Raw genomic sequence first — 19,470 nt, 5'->3', positions numbered from 1 at the left:
CCGTGTCAGAATATATTTTTCTAGAGTTATCCCACTATTACACAACTAACAGGAATCATGGAGAATATGCATCTTCTATATTTTCAGTTGAAGAATCCAGTGATTAAATTGTTTCTAGCTTCGTGTCGAAGTTCATATTAGCACGTGTCCCACAATATGGCAGCCCGTTGTTTATTCTAGTTATCATTGAATTCCCCATAAAACAAATGTTCTTCATCAGAGAAAAAGTGAAGGTAACTTGGTTGTTTGCTTTTATGTATAGTAATGTCCTAGGTAAAAAAAAAAATCAGTGCTATATTAAGTTCCTGCTTTTAAAAATGTGCTTTGCTAAATCTTCTTTACAGCCACTTTGCTACACTAACTGTAACAACTCTGTAAGGTCTGTGGGAGCTTCAGGTTTCTTTGATGCATACCTAAAGCAGTGCAGAAATAATGTATGTGTAAAATGTGTATTTTGACATGAAATGCAGACTGATAGTCCAGATTTTATTTATTTATTATTTACCTTTATTTAACTAGGCAAGTCAATTAAGAACAAATTCTTATTTTCAATGACAGCCTAGGAACAGTGGGTTAACTGCCTGTTCAGGGGCAGAACCCTAACCCTAACCCTTGTCAGCTCAGGGGTTTGAACTTGCAACCTTTCAGTTACTAGTCCAACGCTCTAACCACTAGGCTACCCTGCCACCCCAGATGAACTACCCCCACTAACAAGAACAGGACAGATGTTGGTGACTTCCCAGTGAATGTTTCTCCATTACTGAAAGAGGAGAATGGATCTGACCCCAAAGAACATTTAATATAGGGGGGGACAAAAGAGCCAGTAGATGTGACGGACGGGGTGAAAACAGATGAACCCAAAGCTGAAGGAGGAGGAGAAAGCAGCCTCTTTTCCGACCCTAATAATTTGTACAGCTACGTCTAAGTGGACATCTTCACCTCTGAGATTTTCAAAGAATGAGGAGGAGTTAGGACAAGACCATGAAGATGGTGCATGGCATGCAGTGGAAAGGACGGGTGCTCACTGCACCTGGCCAAACCCAAGGCTGACCCTATCCTCAAGAAGAGGGGGTGGGATGATGCCGGGCAACCCCCTCTCCAAACAGCTGGAGCCAGAGCAGGATGTGGCACCCCTCAGTGTGCAGATTGCCAACGTGGTGGTGCCACTGTGGAACGTACCTTATGATGAGCAGCGGAGGAGGAAGAAGCAGGAGGTGGAGGGGGTGCTGCAGAGACTGGTCAGGTACAGAGACATGTATAAACCCATGCCATGTGTGGCTTTGGTTCACTTACAAAGAATGGCCTTAAGTGGGGCATTGATAGGATTACTGCAGTCGATTGCATTATATCCTGTCTATTATTATATCCAGCCATGAAAGACACCAAATAAATGTACTAATGAGATGACTTTATAGTTGTCCTTCCTTTGGTCTAATGAACATTCATTAACAATTGATAAAGAGGAAAGGTGTGTAACTCAAACCAAACAAAGGAAAACTGACTGTGCATCATGTTGTTTTTATGTCCTCCCCTTTTCTGTTCAGATAAATGGGCAACACCAACAAAGCGATGCTGCTCTGGCTGTTTGTTCAGAAGAAGTTCCCCTCTGGATGACATTCACCCATATCCATCTCAGGTACAATGCCTACTGTAGAATTGCTCTTGAGAAATCCCTACAGAACCTCTCTCTAAGTGCTGTTGTTTTGAAACCCCCAGGCTGTTAGGCCTATATGTGGCTGCCTGACCTGGCAACCTTGGATGAACCTTTGCAGTTGCTGAAAGAAGCTGAAATTAAATCCAGATGCACTCTGACATTTTGGTCATCCTATTGAATGAGTGAGTCTCTCAGCTACCAACAAGGGGTTTGACAACCTAGTGTCTTCACAAAATGCATGCACTGACTGTACTCCCTGTTTGGGTATGCACAACGTTGACCCTAATCCTCTTTCCCCTACTCTTATCATGCAGACTGAATACAGGAACAAGTGTGAGTTCGTCATTGGTATTGGAGCGAATGGAGAAGATGATAAGACCATAGGCTTCAGACTGGGGAAGTACAAAGGGGGCTCCTGTGCCGTGGTGGGACGCTCAGACTGTATCCACGTCGCCACTAAGGCCAAGAAAGTGGTCTGCGAGTTCCAAAAATGTATTAGGTATTAAAGACATCTTACTGAGAGGGAGGCCTCATCTCTGTCCTGCACTGATCCCTCCCTGATCACAGGACTCAATGTCACATCTCAGTGAAAGATTCTGTCCATGGCATCAGATCTGCCCAATACGCTATTTGACCTACAAAACAGGTTTTAGCATGGCAACCAGAAGGAATACTAAATATAGTTGCACACTGCAATACAGTAGCCGGGTGGTCTCAAATCAGTTTGTGCTGTATATAGACAATTCTTACTTCTTTAGACCCATCATATGCTATTTGTTTATCTACACAGGACAACCCCATACTCCGTGTATAGGCCTGAGGCATACGAGGTCCGTTGGAAGTCGCAAACAGTGCAGACCACAACAAGGACCAAGCAGGCCGTGGCGGTGTTCTTTAATCCGCAGGTGCAGAGATCAGGTTTCAAAGTGGTTAATACTAAAGTAATACAGATGGTAGTGATTCTTAGATTAGAACGCATAAATGTGTACATTTCTGTACCACAGCCCAAGCGCAATCCCCTAACCCAGAGGACTTGACGTGTGAGCTGGTTGCTGGAGAGGAGTGTATTCATGAGGAGCTTCTTGGCCTGTAGTTCAAGATATCCCTTTATTACTTTTTCCAGGTGAGTATCCCATGTCATGTATCATAGCTGTAGACTCTTCATCCTTTTTACCCACCATCTTCGGTCCATTTGGCATTATTAAATTGAGCTCCAGGAAGTTGTATTTCCTCAGCCATTTTAAGAGCATCTCATCCAAGTTAGTGTCTCTGAAGTATGGCATTACAATGATCTATAGCTGTATAATATGTCACTGAGCAGGTGAACACAGGGGCAGCAGAGTTGCTGTCCTCAGCTGTAGGAGAATGGGCCCAGCTGGACAAGGACAGCACTGTGCTGGATGTATGCTGCAGAGCAGGAACCATTGGCATCTCCCTGGATAAGGTACTATAGAGCAAGGTTTCCCAAACTTGGTCCTGCCCCCCCCCCCCCCCCCATGGGTGCATGTTTTGGTTTTTGCCCTAACAATACACAGCTGATTTAAATAACCAACTCATTATCAAGCTTTGATTATTTTAATCAGCTGTGTAGTGCTGGGGGGGCTGAGTTTGGGAAACTGTGCTATTGAGAGCTGCAGGGAGAATGTTTTTTTAAACTTTTAAATAAGGACTCATGGCATCGTACATACAGTTCAAGTCGGAAGTTTACATACACCTTAGCCAAATACATTTAAATTCTGTTCTTCACAATTCCTGACATTTAATCCTAGTACAAATTCCCTGTCTTAGGATCACCACTTTTATATTAAGAATGTGAAAATCACATTCCCAGTGGGTCAGAAGTTTACAAGCACTGGTGGCATTGCCTTTCAATTGTTTAACTTGGGTCAAATGTTTCAGGTAGCCTTCCACAAGCTTCCCACAATAGGTTGGGGGAATTTTGGCCCATTCCTCCTGACATCGCTGGTGCAACTGAGTCAGGTTTGTAGGCCTTGCTTTCACACGCTTTCTGCAGTTCTGCCCACAAATTTTCTATATTTTCTACTTGTCATTCCAATCTCCTTTGCATTAGTGTAGCCTCATCTGTAGCCTGTCAACTATGTGTCTGTCTATCCCTGTTCTCTCCTCTCTGCACAGACCATACAAACGCTCCACACCGCGTGGCCGCGGCCACTCTAATCTGGTGGTCCCAGCGCGCACGACCCACGTGGAGTTCCAGGTCTCCGGTAGCCTCTGGAACTGCCGATCTGCGGCCAACAAGGCAGAGTTCATCTCAGCCTATGCCTCCCTCCAGTCCCTCGACTTCTTGGCACTGACGGAAACATGGATCACCACAGACAATACTGCTACTCCTACTGCTCTCTCTTCGTCCGCCCACGTGTTCTCGCACACCCCGAGAGCTTCTGGTCCTTTTCCCTCTCTCGCTCTCATCCAACACCTCCCACACTGCCCCTACTCGGATGGTATCGCGCCGTCCCAACCTTCGCTCTCTCTCCCCCGCTACTCTCTCCTCTTCCATCCTATCATCTCTTCCCTCTGCTCAAACCTTCTCCAACCTATCTCCTGATTCTGCCTCCTCAACCCTCCTCTCCTCCCTCTCTGCATCCTTTGACTCTCTATGTCCCCTATCCTCCAGGCCGGCTCGGTCCTCCCCTCCCGCTCCGTGGCTCGATGACTCATTGCGAGCTCACAGAACAGGGCTCCGGGCAGCCGAGCGGAAATGGAGGAAAACTCGCCTCCCTGCGGACCTGGCATCCTTTCACTCCCTCCTCTCTACATTTTCCTCCTCTGTCTCTGCTGCTAAAGCCACTTTCTACCACTCTAAATTCCAAGCATCTGCCTCTAACCCTAGGAAGCTCTTTGCCACCTTCTCCTCCCTCCTGAATCCTCCTCCACCCCCCCTCCTCCCTCTCTGCAGATGACTTCGTCAACCATTTTGAAAAGAAGGTCGACGACATCCGATCCTCGTTTGCTAAGTCAAACGACACCGCTGGTTCTGCTCACACTGCCCTACCCTGTGCTCTGACCTCTTTCTCCCCTCTCTCTCCAGATGAAATCTCGCGTCTTGTGACGGCCGGCCGCCCAACAACCTGCCCGCTTGACCCTATCCCCTCCTCTCTTCTCCAGACCATTTCCGGAGACCTTCTCCCTTACCTCACCTCGCTCATCAACTCATCCCTGACCGCTGGCTATGTCCCTTCCGTCTTCAAGAGAGCGAGAGTTGCACCCCTTCTGAAAAAACCTACACTCGATCCCTCCGATGTCAACAACTACAGACCAGTATCCCTTCTTTCTTTTCTCTCCAAATCTCTTGAACGTGCCGTCCTTGGTCAGCTCTCCCGCTATCTCTCTCAGAATGACCTTCTTGATCCAAATCAGTCAGGTTTCAAGACTAGTCATTCAACTGAGACTGCTCTTCTCTGTATCACGGAGGCGCTCCGCACCTCTAAAGCTAACTCTCTCTCCTCTGCTCTCATCCTTCTAGACCTATCGGCTGTCTTCGATACTGTGAACCATCAGATCCTCCTCTCCACCCTCTCCGAGTTGGGCATCTCCGGCGCGGCCCACGCTTGGATTGCGTCCTACCTGACAGGTCGCTCTTACCAGGTGGCGTGGCGAGAATCTGTCTCCTCACCACGCGCTCTCACCACTGGTGTCCCCCAGGGCTCTGTTCTAGGCCCTCTCCTATTCTCGCTATACACCAAGTCACTTGGCTCTGTCAAAACCTCACATGGTCTCTCCTATCATTGCTATGCAGACGACACACAATTAATCTTCTCCTTTCCCCCTTCTGATGACCAGGTGGCGAATCGCATCTCTGCATGTCTGGCAGACATATCAGTGTGGATGACGGATCACCACCTCAAGCTGAACCTCGGCAAGACGGAGCTGCTCTTCCTCCCGGGGAAGGACTGCCCGTTCCATGATCTCGCCATCACGGTTGACAACTCCATTGTGTCCCCCTCCCAGAGCGCTAAGAACCTTGGCGTGATCCTGGACAACACCCTGTCGTTCTCAACTAACATCAAGGCGGTGGCCCGTTCCTGTAGGTTCATGCTCTACAACATCCGCAGAGTACGACCCTGCCTCACACAGGAAGCGGCGCAGGTCCTAATCCAGGCACTTGTCATCTCCCGTCTGGATTACTGCAACTCACTGTTGGCTGGGCTCCCTGCCTGTGCCATTAAACCCCTACAACTCATCCAGAACGCCACAGCCCGCCTGGTGTTCAACCTTCCCAAGTTCTCTCACGTCACCCCGCTCCTCCGCTCTCTCCACTGGCTTCCAGTTGAAGCTCGCATCCGCTACAAGACCATGGTGCTTGCCTACGGAGCTGTGAGGGGAACGGCACCTCAGTACCTCCAGGCTCTGATCAGGCCCTACACCCAAACAAGGGCACTGCGTTCATCCACCTCTGGCCTGCTCGCCTCCCTACCACTGAGGAAGTACAGCTCCCGCTCAGCCCAGTCAAAACTGTCAAAACCCCCCCTGATTTCTTCTGATTTTCCCATGATGTCAAGCAAAGAGGCACTGAGTTTGAAGATAGGCCTTGAAATACATCCACAGGTACACCTCCAATTGACTCAAATTATGTCAATTAGCATATCAGAAGCTTCTAAAGCCATTACATAATTTTGGGGAATTTTCCAAGCTGTTAAAAGGCACAGTCAACTTAGTGTATGTAAACTTCTGACCCACTGGAATTGTGATACAGTGAATAAGTGAAATACTCTGTCTATAAACAATTGTTGGAAAAATTACTTGTCATACACAAAGTTTTGTCAAAACTATAGTTTATTAACAAGAAATTTGTGGAGTGGTTTAAAAACGAGTTTTAATAACTCAAACCTAAGTCTATTTGAAACACAACCTTGATTACAGCAACGGTATGGATGAATCTGTCAGGTAATGTGTGACGAAGGAAAAGTCATTTACTCTGTTGACACCGTCTTTCTGTTTCCTGCAGGGGGTGAGGAAAGTGATTGGGATAGAGATGTTTCAGGAAACAGAGAAGGACGCCAAAGTCAATGGTAAGAGGTATAATCAGATTGGTCAAGCTGCACCAATGTGCCCAGAGTTATTCAGTCCTCAATAATGTTGCAGTAGCGGTATGAGAGCAAAAACCTAACTGTGACTAAAACGTTTCAGGGCTGATTAACATTGAGTTCCACTGTGGAAAGGCTGCTGAAGACATTTCAAATGGTGCTCAGCACTGTCATATCCCCAAACATCACAGCCATCGTGGACCCACCCAGAGCAGGCCTACGTATGCTCAAAAAGATACTGGAGTCTCTCTCCCACACATTCTATCAGTTTGTCAATGCACTGTATTGCTCAATTGTGTGGAAGGAGAAACACTAATTGATCAACTACCTAATGTCTAGATCCCAAGGTCATTCTGGCAATCAGAGCATGTGAGGAGACTGGTTTATGTGGCATGCGATGCTAAGGCTGCCATGAACAACTTTATTGAGTGAGGTATAACATCCTGCACGAGCAGGCCATTCATCCAGTATGGTGTCTCCATGGGGATTGTGAAACTGATTCTAAATCCAATCTCTTCTGTGTAGTCTTTGCAGGGCTCCCTCAATCGGTGTACGTGGAGCTCCTTTCCGTCCGGTTCGGGCCATGGCTGTGGACCTCTTCCCCCAGACTACACACTGAGATGCTGCCGCTCTTTTAGATGGTGAACTAGTTTCCAGAGCACCAGCAACAACCTGGAAGACGAGGCTGAGGGAACCAGCAACAAACCGGAAGTGACCACAACATTTGACCATGCCCTGTTGTCATTATTTCAGGTATGTTTTGTACTTACTGTACATGTTCTAAACAGTAGCATTGTCAGCAAAGTCCATGGGGAAGTAGATACTTTCTGAAGGCACTATGTGGTAGATAACTATTCACACCCCTGGACTTTTTCCACATTTTGTTAACAAGTGGGATTAAAATGGATTTGTCATTTTCTGTCAACAATCTGCACAAAATACTCTGGGGGGGGACAGGTTTTGATTAGATAAGTATTGAACACGTTAGAATCACCTTTGCCAACGATTACAGCTGTGCTTCTTTCTGGGTAAGTCTTACAGGCGTTGCACGACATTCTTTAGAAAATTCTTCAAGCTCTGTCAAGTTGGTTGTTGATCATTGCTCGACAGTGATTTAAGTTAAAACTAACTAGACCACCCAGGAACATTCAATGTCATCTTGGAAAGCAACTCCAATGTAGATTAGACCTTGTTTTAGGTAATTGTTCTGCTGAAAGGTGAATTTGTCTCCTATGGTGAAATCCCTGAACGGTTTCTTTCCTCTCCAGCAACCGAGTTACAAATAATGCCTGTATCAGTACACCATCCAAAGGGGTATTTAATGTATGCTTTTTAAAAACGTACACATCTACCAATAGGTCCCCTTTGCAGAATATTTTTGAAATCCACTGCTCCACTGAGACCTTAAAGATAATTGTGTGGGGTAGAGAAGGTTGTCATTCAAAATCACATGAAACACTTATTGCACACAGTGAGTTCATGCAACTTACTATGCGAGTTATGCTTGCCATAAGAGTGAATACTTGACTCAAGGCTGTTCATTTAATGTGGGTTCTCTGTAGATATCTTATAGTACAATTTGGGGCAGGATAAAAGTGAAATTCAGTTTAATAGCTCCTTGGTTGACATCTTGATGCATGTATGAATTAGACCCCCCCCCAAATAAGCTCTGGTTAATTTGGTTACAGTAATACAGACAGGGGTCATTTAAAGCAGGAGCCAGCCTAAGTCATGACGATTTTATTTGCATAAACCAAAAAAAAAAAAAAAATGTCAGCGATCCCAAGTCGCTGTTACATACTTCATTTTCTAGGCAGCAATATCTCTAGCAAACAACTTGTTACAACTCTAAAAAGTGTAAAAGGCATATTTTCTTTACACACTAACACCTGGCAAGACAGAACACGCAAATATGAGGTGTGTGTGTGTGTGTGTGGGGGGTCATTCAATACAACAGCATTGTGCCCGTGTACAATGGTGAATTCTGATCAGCTGCATTAAACATTCAGAAAAAGTGCACAAACCGAATGTCACAATGAATGCACAATGAATCAGTTTATATTTTGTTCCAGCAGGTATTGCATCTTTATCCTTTCCTGTGTGTAATATATATATATATATATATTTACGTATTGTATGCAGCAACCTACAGTATTCTATAAAAATGCATAAGACTGTATTCAAGCTTTGGTTCACACTGCTTCTTAAGCGATCAGATTTAATTATAATGACATGATCGTATTTTGTTCGAGGTAAAGTGTGCCAACTTAATTTCCGAAGATTGCCTTATGCAGAGGATCGTAGTTATCCTACACAATGTTTGAAAACATGATTGATCAGAACACACACACACACAATAAATGGCAAATAAACCTTGTTATAGAAGACCAAACCATTAAAACAATTCTTAATTCAAATCTGTACATGCTAAAAGCAATTCTTCCAGAACATCAATATTAATGTCTAGTCGCATTATGACAACATCTTAACTGGCTAAACAAATGCTGTATCAGGAGGGGCTTGGTCAATCCATTTCCCTTGAAGGGGGACTTGGGCCCTGGGAGTTCTCTGGGATGGGAGCCCTTCATGGAATGGGTCAACTAAGGCAACATGTAGCCAATGGTTCTCTTATCTGTATATGGGTCCTTAAATTAATGGGTAAATAATAAGAGTCTGCATGTTATTGTTTTGCTTTAATTAGTATTTTTTTTTAAATGGTGGCTAACATCTAATTACAGAAAGAGGTCCAAAAGTATAGGCCGCCTTAAATATGTAACAACTTTAACATCTCAATGACTACAGTACTTCAAGCCCTTGTGCTTGTTGTCTGCAGTGCTAACGTGGAAACAAGATCTTAGCTAGACAGACCAGCTTTATCAGCTGTCCATTGATATGTTTCATCCTGTATATCCAGAACAAAGGCAACTCAAATTATTAGTCCCTCTTAATGTCCATTCCATAATAAATTCAAAATGCATTTCTCATACTAAGAACATGAGCATGTAACAAGAAGTATGACTGGAGTTGTGCAGAAAACTTCATTTGTGTCTTATCAGGTAAATGTTTCACGTGCAAATGAAAACGTAAGCTTGTCATTCATACTCAGAGACCCTAATCACCATTCAAATTATACACATCAACAATATCCAAATTACAACAGCATATAAATTGGTTTTCCACAACGTACCAGAATAGCAAAAGCAGAGACTGCAAACAAATCCCTTTGAATAGGCTATGCTTTAAGCATACAAGGAAACCTGCTCAAAATGTTCAGTGTCCGAAAAGTATGGAGTGTATTAGAAATTAAATCGCAACTATAAAACACGGGGGGCCAGTGATTTTCAGCAGTCATTACTACAGAGTAAACAGGCTGACAGAAATTGCTGTGGTTCATAGACATGTCAAGTCATCTCAACAGGTCTGTCTGCACCCCTGTGGTTCAATTTATAGAAGCGCTGCTGCGTAGAGATTGCATCAAGAGGTAGATGGTGCTCACTCTACTGTCAGTCTGTCTGTTAGTGCAGTTGTACTATTCTTACCCGAGCCACTAACAATGAACCATAAACACCTTGGGGGGGGGGGGGGGTGTCAAATAACAAACAGCTTGGAGAAACAGTGCTAAGATGACCACCTTTATAGTATAGATGTGTTGTATTGCCCTTACACAATGATGCATAATTGGATGATAGATTGGTGGCGCGACTTTTTATCTGACAGTGACTATGGCTACCATTGGTCAGTGCCATGTTAGGTTTGGTGCAGTGATAGTTCCTAGACGTCAACAGTACAAAGCGGCTGACTGCCAGGCTGGGCTGACTCCATTATGGTCATCTTGGGCTTCTTCCTGGTTTCCGCCTGAAGCACAACAAAGACAGCAGGGTTGTATTTATTAGGGCACACCGTAGCAAAATGTTTTGCACCAGATAAAAATACATTTACACTGAACAAATATATATGCAACAATTTCAAAGGTTTTACTGAATTTGTTTATATACTGTAAGGAAATCAGTCAATTGAAATAAAATCATTAGTCCCTAATCTATGGATTTCACATGACTGGGAATACAGATATGGGCGTGGATCAGAAAGCCAATCAGTATCTGGTGTTACCACCATTTGCCTCATGCAGAGCAACACATCTCCTTCGCATAGAGTTGATCAGGCTGTTGATTGTGGAATGTTGTCCCACTCCTCTTCAATGGCTGTGCGAAATTGCTGGATATTGGCGGGAACTGGAACACGCTGTCATACACGTCAATCCAGAGCATTCCAAACATGTTAAATGGGTGACATTTTTGGTGAGTTTGCAGTCCATGGAAGAACTGGGACATTTTCAGCTTCCAGGAATTGTGTACAGATCCTAGCGAAGTGCATTATCATGCTGAAATAGGAGGTGAAGGAAGAATGGCACAACAATGGGCCTCGATCTCTTCACAGTCTCGGTGCATTCAAATTCCCATTGATAAAATGCAATTGTATTAGTTGTCCGTAGCTTATGCCTGCACATACAATAACCCCAAATCCACTAAGGGACACTTCACAACGTTTGACATCAGCAAACCAACTTTAAGAGTGGCCTTATTGTGCCCAGCACAAGGTGCACCTGTGTAATAATCATGTAGTTTAAGCTTCTTGATATGCGCTAAACCTGCCAGGTGGATGGATAATCATGGCAAAGTGGAAATGCTCACTAAAAGAGATATAAACAAATTTGTGCACAAAATTAGAAGCTTTTTGTGCGTATGGAACATTTCAGGGATCTTATCTTAGCTCATGAAACCAACACTTTACATATATTTTGGTTCAGTGTATTTCGAATTGGACAAATTCAGGTAGTCATTTTTGTCAATTCTCTACCGCTTGGTGCCTAATGAATACAACGCAGAAATTGTCCTAACAGTTTGAACTGCTGCACCGAACTGAGGAATTTACCTCAGTAAAACATAATTCAAGATCATAATCCAGGGCACACTTGCGTACAAACATGATTTATGACAGCGTCTGAAATAAGGTACGGCTGGAGCAACCATATGAAATATGAGTAACACCACAGTGCAGAGACATTGCAAATAGAGCAAAGACCAGAAGAATTGCAGGAGTGTCAGAAAGCAGAGAGATCTCCCTGTCTAGGTACCTCTATGTCCAACACTGGATTCAGTGCAGCTTTGGAACCTGACAGGGTTATCAGACAGACGTAAAACTCCCTGATGACGCCAAATGCAGAGGTTACACCAGAGACCCAGAATCTAAATTGGAGCTTCTACACTCTACAGGTAACACTCACCCTCTCTTTAGCCAGTTTCTTCATCTCCTCTTGCAGTTTGTTCAGAATGTGAAGATTTGGCCTGTTCTTTTTGGCATACTGTTGAAGTTCAATCACACTCTTGTCTGAATTTTCCTGTGAAAAAAGAAAAAAAAAGCCATCAGTTTATAGAAATGAGACTCACATCTGGTTGAAAGCGAAGCAGCATATGCCATCAAATCAGTTTTGCTTCCGATGAGCTGAAGTCTATACGACCCTAACTGACCTATGGGCCTCCAACAGCATAGGAGCATCTGTGCCGAGGTACAGTATATGAGGTGTACAGGTAGTACCTACCTTCTTCACCATCTTACTGCTCTCTCTGCCATACATGCGGAGCAGTGACCCCCAGTTCTTTACGTGGGGGTGCAGCATCTGTAGGATCTTCTGCGATGCCAGCTGCTTCCCCACACGCTTATTCTTGCCTGGAAAACAGGACATATACATACAGAGCAGCAGACATTAGTAATGCTAACTAGATTTACACTGCATTAATACAGCTCGGCTTTGAGCAGGGAAATTCTTACCCATATATAGTGTAGATACCCAAAGGCGCAAACATGGTGTTCAGAGTAAAAGTTGTCTGAATTCTCTATATATGGCGCTGACAAAAAACAAAGCATTTGCAATTCGTAATGCTGCTTTTACACTACATTAACACAGAGCGGCATGGAGCATGTCAGGTCTGGGACTTGCTGTGGTGACTGGAGGGTCAGTGTGGGGTTAACTTACACCATCCACGCACAGTGTGCTTTCCACACGTCATCACATATTCACTCTTCTGGTTCTTCCCTGGGATCACCTCAAACTTAATGCTGGTGTCACCCATTCCATGGTTTCTACCGGGCACAAGAGACAGTTGAAATTCAAGGTTAACAGATTAATCAGAACAGAACTTTTGATTATGCTTACACCTCATGTCTGGAGTCTCACCTCTTAAGGCACTCGTGTAGAATCTGATATGGCGAGAGTAAGCCTGCTTTATTGGTCAGTTCGTACACCCTAGAATCTTCAATACTGATATGATTAAAATACTGCAGGAAACAAAGACACATGAATGGACATTAGTATTCAGCCAAATTATCAACTAGCTAGTAAAGTACAATGTTATAAAAGAGACATGTTATCCGACCAAACACGAAAAGAAGATTAATTAAGGGCCTTTCCAATGATTGGCAGGCTGATACCTCCAGTTCATCCCCTTCTACAAGCTTCTCCTCAGATGTCTGCTTTACAAAGTCAGGGATGAGGATCTCCAGTGTGGCTCGAGCTACAGGGGAGACATCAGTAAATAAGCCGTTTCTGATTATTTATAGTTCAGACAGCCTTTGCAGCTGCTTAAGAGGATAGAAATTCAAAGAATGATATGAAAGTACTGTACCAGCTTTATTCTTGGCAAGTTTCTTACTGCTTGCAGTTCCTGTGCCATATGTCACTCCGTCTATAATGACGGAGGCGCCAAAGGGTTCACTTGGGTTCTCTAGGGGAGATGGAAAAATAGGATTCATTTGGTGCCAATGGCATAAAGGCCCTTTCTCAGGTTAGTGCTTTGGTGATGTGTTTTGTTCTAAAAAAAAACTGTCACTTGGACAAGCTAGTTTAAAGTCAACATCATGGACGGGGAGCAGAGACAAAGAGGGTCTTACCACATTCAAAAAAGTTGTAAACAGGTCGGACCTTTAGGACACGTTGCATATATTCATGTAGGATGCAAACTTCAGACTTCCCATTTGGATTAATGACAAACTCTGAGAAAAATAAAGAGGGAAAGAGTTGATGCGATTAGCTCAATACTCCACACTGAAATAGTTGACACCCTATCCCCAAAATAGTGTCCTACTTTTGGGAATAGGGTGCCAATTCAGATGACGCCTATATGATTCTTCTTCTGCATCCAGTACCTTTCTTGGTGGGGGTATCTGATACAGACAGAGTGATGAGCTTCTGGTTGGCAGGCAGAATGGGTCTCTCGGACTCAGCCTGCTTCCTCTTCATGTCCCTGTTGAACTGCCTGCGCTCTGCCCAGGTACGGAACTTCTTCACAGTCACTTGTTCAAAGTCAAAGCACTTCTCCAGGTAGCTGCGGAACTCCTCAATTTCTGGTTGGGGTTTCAATAAGGGAGGGGTATCAGTTATATTGTTGCTTTAGAAACCAAAATTAACGTGTATAGCTGTTCTTTAGAAATACCCACCAACACACTATTATCCCCTAAATTGACAAGATAAACATAAAATATCAATCAGCCATGGCTTTCAAAACTACTACCTGCTGGCAAGACAATTGCTCGTCATGGAGTGTGTTGACCCTTACCTATGGATTCATCTCTACACACCTCCACCGTGGCCCTGACCTGTCCCAGAGCCCCCTGGGCCATCTTGCCGTGCGGGACAGGACACCTTTCTATGGTTCCTTCTGTGACCAGGCCTGTCTCCAACTCCACCTCTCCATCCCCCAGGCTCAGACCAAGGGCCACAGTGGTAGGCTCCTCCTGGGCTGTGGAGTCAGGCTCGTCTGGTCTCTCCAGGGAGTCTGCCTCTTCCCCAGGCTTCACCGGAGACACCGCAGCGTTGGGTGTCACCTCTCCGTTCTGTTGCCTTTCCTCGTGATCCTTCATCTTCCTATAGTGCAAGCAGGGGATGCTACTGGTGGGAGGGTCGTGTTTCTGTACGCAGTGGCACAAGGGGTTTGGTTAGAAGTAGGTTGTTACGGTTGTTTGAGGAGAAATAAATGGACATTCATCCTTATTCCTTTAGTTTGACCATTCCTACCAGAAATGTAAATATTACACCAGTATTCAGTGTATAACAATGGGGTTCCTAACATGTTCCTAACCCTCTAAAAGAGTCATATGTACAGCAGTTTCCATCGGTCTTATCACTTCCACGTCTTACCCTGATGCTCCCGGTCCCCAGGAAGTAAGGTCTGGACCAGGTCACTACTCTGGTCTCTCTGTGCAGGTAGACTGGAATGCCAGAGTTATGGAATGTCATGATCCATCCATCAGGTAGTGGCTCAGTGGGTGGACGCCCACGACCTGGGAAACACACACTCATCACTACACATCAGCGTCAAACACACACACACACACAATACAACGTTTGCAGACAGACACGACTACACATCGCACACCATCAGCGTCCTCTCACAAACGTGATGTTATGCATTCATAAGATATGATATGAACACATAACATCAATGTGTGTCAGGCTCAGATACACCGTTACCAAAGGCAGATCAGCGCCAGACATCCACCACTCACTCTTCAGGACTGTTTTAATTTTGGTCATCATGGGCTGAACGCCTCCCTCCCCGTCCGACGCGTGGTCACTGTCCCCTGCATACTCAGCAGCCCCCTCCGCCAGGCGCATCTTTTTGGGCACGGGCATGCCCTCCTCCAGCAGAGCGTCTACATCATTGTCGAAATCCTCCTGGAAAAGACTGTGGTTGAGCGTGTGGGGGAGAATCGAGGGGTGGCGGCAGCCTGAACCTACCATGTCGTCCATTCAATTAGGGCTACGCCATCTTGTCAGCACGTTCACAAGAAGGAATTTCAAGTCATGTTTGCAACCAATATCTGGCATGCATAACAAACAAAAGTTTTGGACAAACAAAGTGGATGAGAGGAGATTCAAATCAGGTTGAACTTTTGAAGACACTAAGCATACCAACTACACTACCAGTCAAAATTTTAGAACACACTCAATTCAAGGGTTTGATTTGTACTATTTTCTATATTGTTGAATAGTGAAGACATGAAAACTATTAAATAGATGGAATCATGTAGTAACCCCCCCAGTTGAACTAAATGTATTTTTTAGATTCTTCAAAAAGTAGCCACCTCTTTCTCAACGAGCTTCATGAGGAATGCTTATCCAACAGTCTTGAAGGAGTTCCCACATATGCTGAACACTTGTTTGCTGCTTTTCCTTCACTGTGCGGACCAACGCATCCCAAATCATCTCAATTGGGGTTGAGGTCAGATGATTGTGGAGGCCAGGTTTACCAGATGACTTCTTGGTAAACTAGCCCTTACACAGCCTGGAGGTGTGTTGGGTCACTGTCCTGTTTAAAAACAAATGATAGTGGGACTAAGCGCAAACCAGATGGAATGCTGGTTAAGTCCTGAATTCTAAATAAATCAGTGTCATTAGCAAAGCACCCCCACACCATAAAACCACCACCTACATGCGTTGCGGTGGGAAATACACACGCACACGTCTCACAAAGACAAGGCAGTTGGAGCCAAAAATTTCCAATTTGGACTCAGATCAAAAAGGACAGATATCCTCCAGTCTAATATACACTGCTCGTGTTTCTTGGCCCAAGCAAGTCACTTCTTATTGGTGTCCTTTAGTAGTGGTTTCTTTGCAGCAATTCGACCATGAGCACCTGATTCACAGTCTCCTCTGAACAGTTGATGTTGAATGTCTGTTACGTGAACTCTGACGCATTTGGGCTGCAAATGTTCCGGATTGACTGACCTTCGTGTCTTAAAGTAATGATGGACTGTTGTTTCTCTTTGCTTATTTGAGCGGTTCTTGCCCTAATATGGACTTGGTATTATACCACCCCTACCTTGTCACAGCACACTTGGTTGCCTCAAACACATTATGGAAAGAAATTCCACAAATTAACAAGGCACACCTTTTTATTGAAATGCATTCCAGGTGACTACCTCATGAAGCTGGTTGAGAGAATGCAAAGAATCGGCAAAGATGTCATCAAGGCAAAGGGTGGCTATTTGAAGAATCTCAAATATTTTGATTTGTTATATACCTTTCTGTTTAATAGTTTTGATGTCTTCACTATTATTCTACAATGTAGAAAATAGTAAAAATAAAGAAAAACCTTTGAACGAGTAAGTGTTCTAAAACTTTTGACCGGTAGTGTATGTCAACCTCAAGTAGAAAAGATAAGGAATTTCCGCTGCTTCCATCAAGAATCAGAACTACGATGAACAAGCTGACATTTTATTCCAACGTCACCAGAAAAATGGCTGTACACGATTACCCTTTTCACATTGCAGAACCAAACCATACTGGGGTAACATCGTCGCTAGAGCCTGACCGATATTATGTCGGTCCACCCATGTCTGATATTGGCTTTTTAGTCCCTATTATCGGACAATGATTCCACCGATAAATAAGATAACAAAAATTTTAACTTATGATTATCTGAACACTGGCAGCCATTCTCATGATGCATCATTCATTTCACAAAGTAAGAAAACAACATTTGAAGCATATTTCTTGGACAACTGCTGGCAATTTATAAAAATGCGGCGTGGAAAAAAAAATTTACACTGGGGAAATGAAAAATAGTTATGTTTTAATTACGGCAGATATTTCAGTATCGGTAAGTTCTCCACACAAGAATCGTTATCTGCATCGTTGTTACGCATCTTCCATAGTTGCTGGAACTGTGCTGGAAAGGATGTGAAAAGAATATCCAAGCCATTACGGTTTCGGGTCAGCACTAGTGTGAACAAGGCACAAAAGATCAGTGAGTGGACAATGACAAGGCTCTGCAGAGGCAAAGACAGGGCCCCTTGGTTACGTACCTCATATGAGTAATTCAGGTTCTCCTCGTCAGCATTCTCCGGTTGAACCATTTCCTCAGACCTGAAACCCCCCTGCTCCACATTCTCCGTATCCAGGAAGTCCTGACTGAAGTCCTCCAGCTCGTCCAAGACCGCAAATTCCACTTTGTTCTCCAAGTCTGCCTCTTCCCCCCTCCTCTCTGCACTGCCACAGACCATCCCGTTCCCCAGTCCTAAGCTACCCTCAACAGCTCCTAGGTCTGTATTGGCATCATGCAACTCACCATTAAGGCCCTCTGAGCTGGTCTCCCCTACACCACCACCCTCCTGACCGATCCCTGTGTACAGCACCTTCCTATCTTTGCGCCTGCTGCTATCTACAACACTGACACTGATCTTAATGTCTTGTAGTAACTTAAGCTCTGGTAGGAACTTGCTGACAGGGGGCGCATGGCGGGCTGTTCTAGGGCACAGTGAGCTGGGTTCGACCTCATCTGACAGGTTATTACTGAAGGTTATGGAGCCCTTGGCGAGGAGCCCCAGGCCCTGGTCCCCTGCTGGGGTGTGTGTCTGTCCATCACCACCAGAGCTAACGTCCATTTCCTCTGCGTCACTGGACGTTTGCAGGGGAGGTGGTGGAGGCTGCGCTTTACCATTAAGGCCCTCTGAGTTTAAATCATCAGGTGGCTCCAAAGGCAAGGGGGGTAATATGTCATCTATCTCCATGTTGACTGTCTTATGAATCACTAAATACAACAAATTCTCTATGGGTCACCCTGACTGTTTTTGCAACCTGTTCTTATAAGTATTTAGCTCAAATGCATGCAGAAGCACATTGCACAAGATTTCGAACAAAACAACTTCCCTGTGTTGATCATGTACCAGTGTTGAATATGCTAAGCTGACTACATTGTTCTTTTCATTAATGTAGACAGCTTTTTAGAATCACTGTCTCAATTACTGGAAATCACAATGCATTCAGCTTATATTACTCGGGTTCTAGGCACTGCGACTCCTCCACTGGCAAATCCTCCGTCAGAGCTAGAAAAACAGAGACATGTCAGTCAATAATTGATGCCAAGAGAGCAACATTGCGGTGCAAAAACATGTAGCCAAGGTAGCTATGCACATTATGCAGCATTTTTATGATGGCTTACTAATGCCAGCACCACAGGCCAAGCAAGCAAAAAAAAAATCCTTCCTTGATTGCAGAATGCTAACGTTAGTTAGCGGTCTGTGCAATATATTTAGAAATCTGGATTCACCCTACAAAGGCATCTAATGCTAACCCCTTGGCTAATGGTTAGCAATATGGGGCACCTTCGAAACTGAACGATTTCAAAAGACGAGCAATTTGTACTGTCCTTCTACGCACTAGCCTAGCTAACTTTAGCTACCTGGTTAGCTTAGCTCAAACTTGAAGCTAAGCGGTTAAGCTACACAATTAGGTGTCAATATGACTGGGCTAAATATTAAACACAGAAACAATGAGCACATTTGATCACTCACCTATATTTCATTTACAAAATGTTCTTCCCTTAGCTAGCTAATCTAAATTATTTTATTATCTTAACGAGACCAGACAGATCCCTTCCCCGTTCCGCCATCTTGCAGACAGCTGCAGGATTCTTCTGAAACACCACCCCCAATACCGGCATTTTGACGATTGAGCGGTGAAGAATCCAATCACCATTTAGTTCTACGTGGGCACACTAATCAACAACCGACAAAGGCAGGCCTTTGCCTCACTGCGGGAATAAATCGACCAATCAAACATTAGAATAGATCACAGTTGACCAATGACAACGGTAGGCACAATTGGGTTGCGAATTGCAGTGGCCACATACTGACGCTGGGTGGCAATCATCTTCACCCACTGTCTTCACCAGTAAAATTGTATGCAAAGTAGCGATCAGTGAAACAAGATAA

The 19,470-nt window shown here is 44.4% G+C and overlaps 1 protein-coding gene and 1 pseudogene across 2 annotated transcripts; one reads left to right on the top strand and one right to left on the bottom strand.

Moving 5' to 3' along the window:
• The first annotated feature begins 206 nt into the window (after positions 1 to 206).
• Positions 207 to 7,446, top strand: LOC124032994 (annotated as a pseudogene).
• A 959-nt stretch (positions 7,447 to 8,405) lies between these two features.
• On the bottom strand, positions 8,406 to 19,221 carry LOC124034178 (microprocessor complex subunit DGCR8-like). Of its 2 annotated transcripts, none has more exons than XM_046347019.1 (14): positions 19,051 to 19,221; positions 17,563 to 18,582; positions 15,262 to 15,430; positions 14,894 to 15,036; positions 14,313 to 14,664; positions 13,903 to 14,100; positions 13,648 to 13,749; positions 13,383 to 13,481; positions 13,168 to 13,271; positions 12,935 to 13,035; positions 12,734 to 12,840; positions 12,299 to 12,426; positions 11,984 to 12,097; positions 8,406 to 10,554 (listed from the first exon to the last, which is right to left on the bottom strand). In XM_046347019.1, the coding sequence occupies exons 2-14, from the start codon at positions 18,265 to 18,267 to the stop codon at positions 10,471 to 10,473; spliced, it is 2,406 nt and encodes an 801-aa protein (XP_046202975.1). In that variant the 5' UTR covers positions 18,268 to 18,582; positions 19,051 to 19,221; the 3' UTR covers positions 8,406 to 10,470. The 2 variants fall into 2 exon arrangements, with proteins under 2 accessions (XP_046202975.1, XP_046202976.1); XM_046347020.1 differs by having other exon boundaries at positions 13,189 to 13,271; positions 19,051 to 19,218.
• Positions 19,222 to 19,470: the final 249 nt, after the last annotated feature.

Source organism: Oncorhynchus gorbuscha, linkage group LG04, assembly GCF_021184085.1.
Source record: "Oncorhynchus gorbuscha isolate QuinsamMale2020 ecotype Even-year linkage group LG04, OgorEven_v1.0, whole genome shotgun sequence".
Classification (NCBI taxonomy): Eukaryota; Metazoa; Chordata; class Actinopteri; order Salmoniformes; family Salmonidae; genus Oncorhynchus; species Oncorhynchus gorbuscha.
Note: the sequence above shows the minus strand (reverse complement) of the source record. Positions and strands in the feature narration are given on the sequence as shown.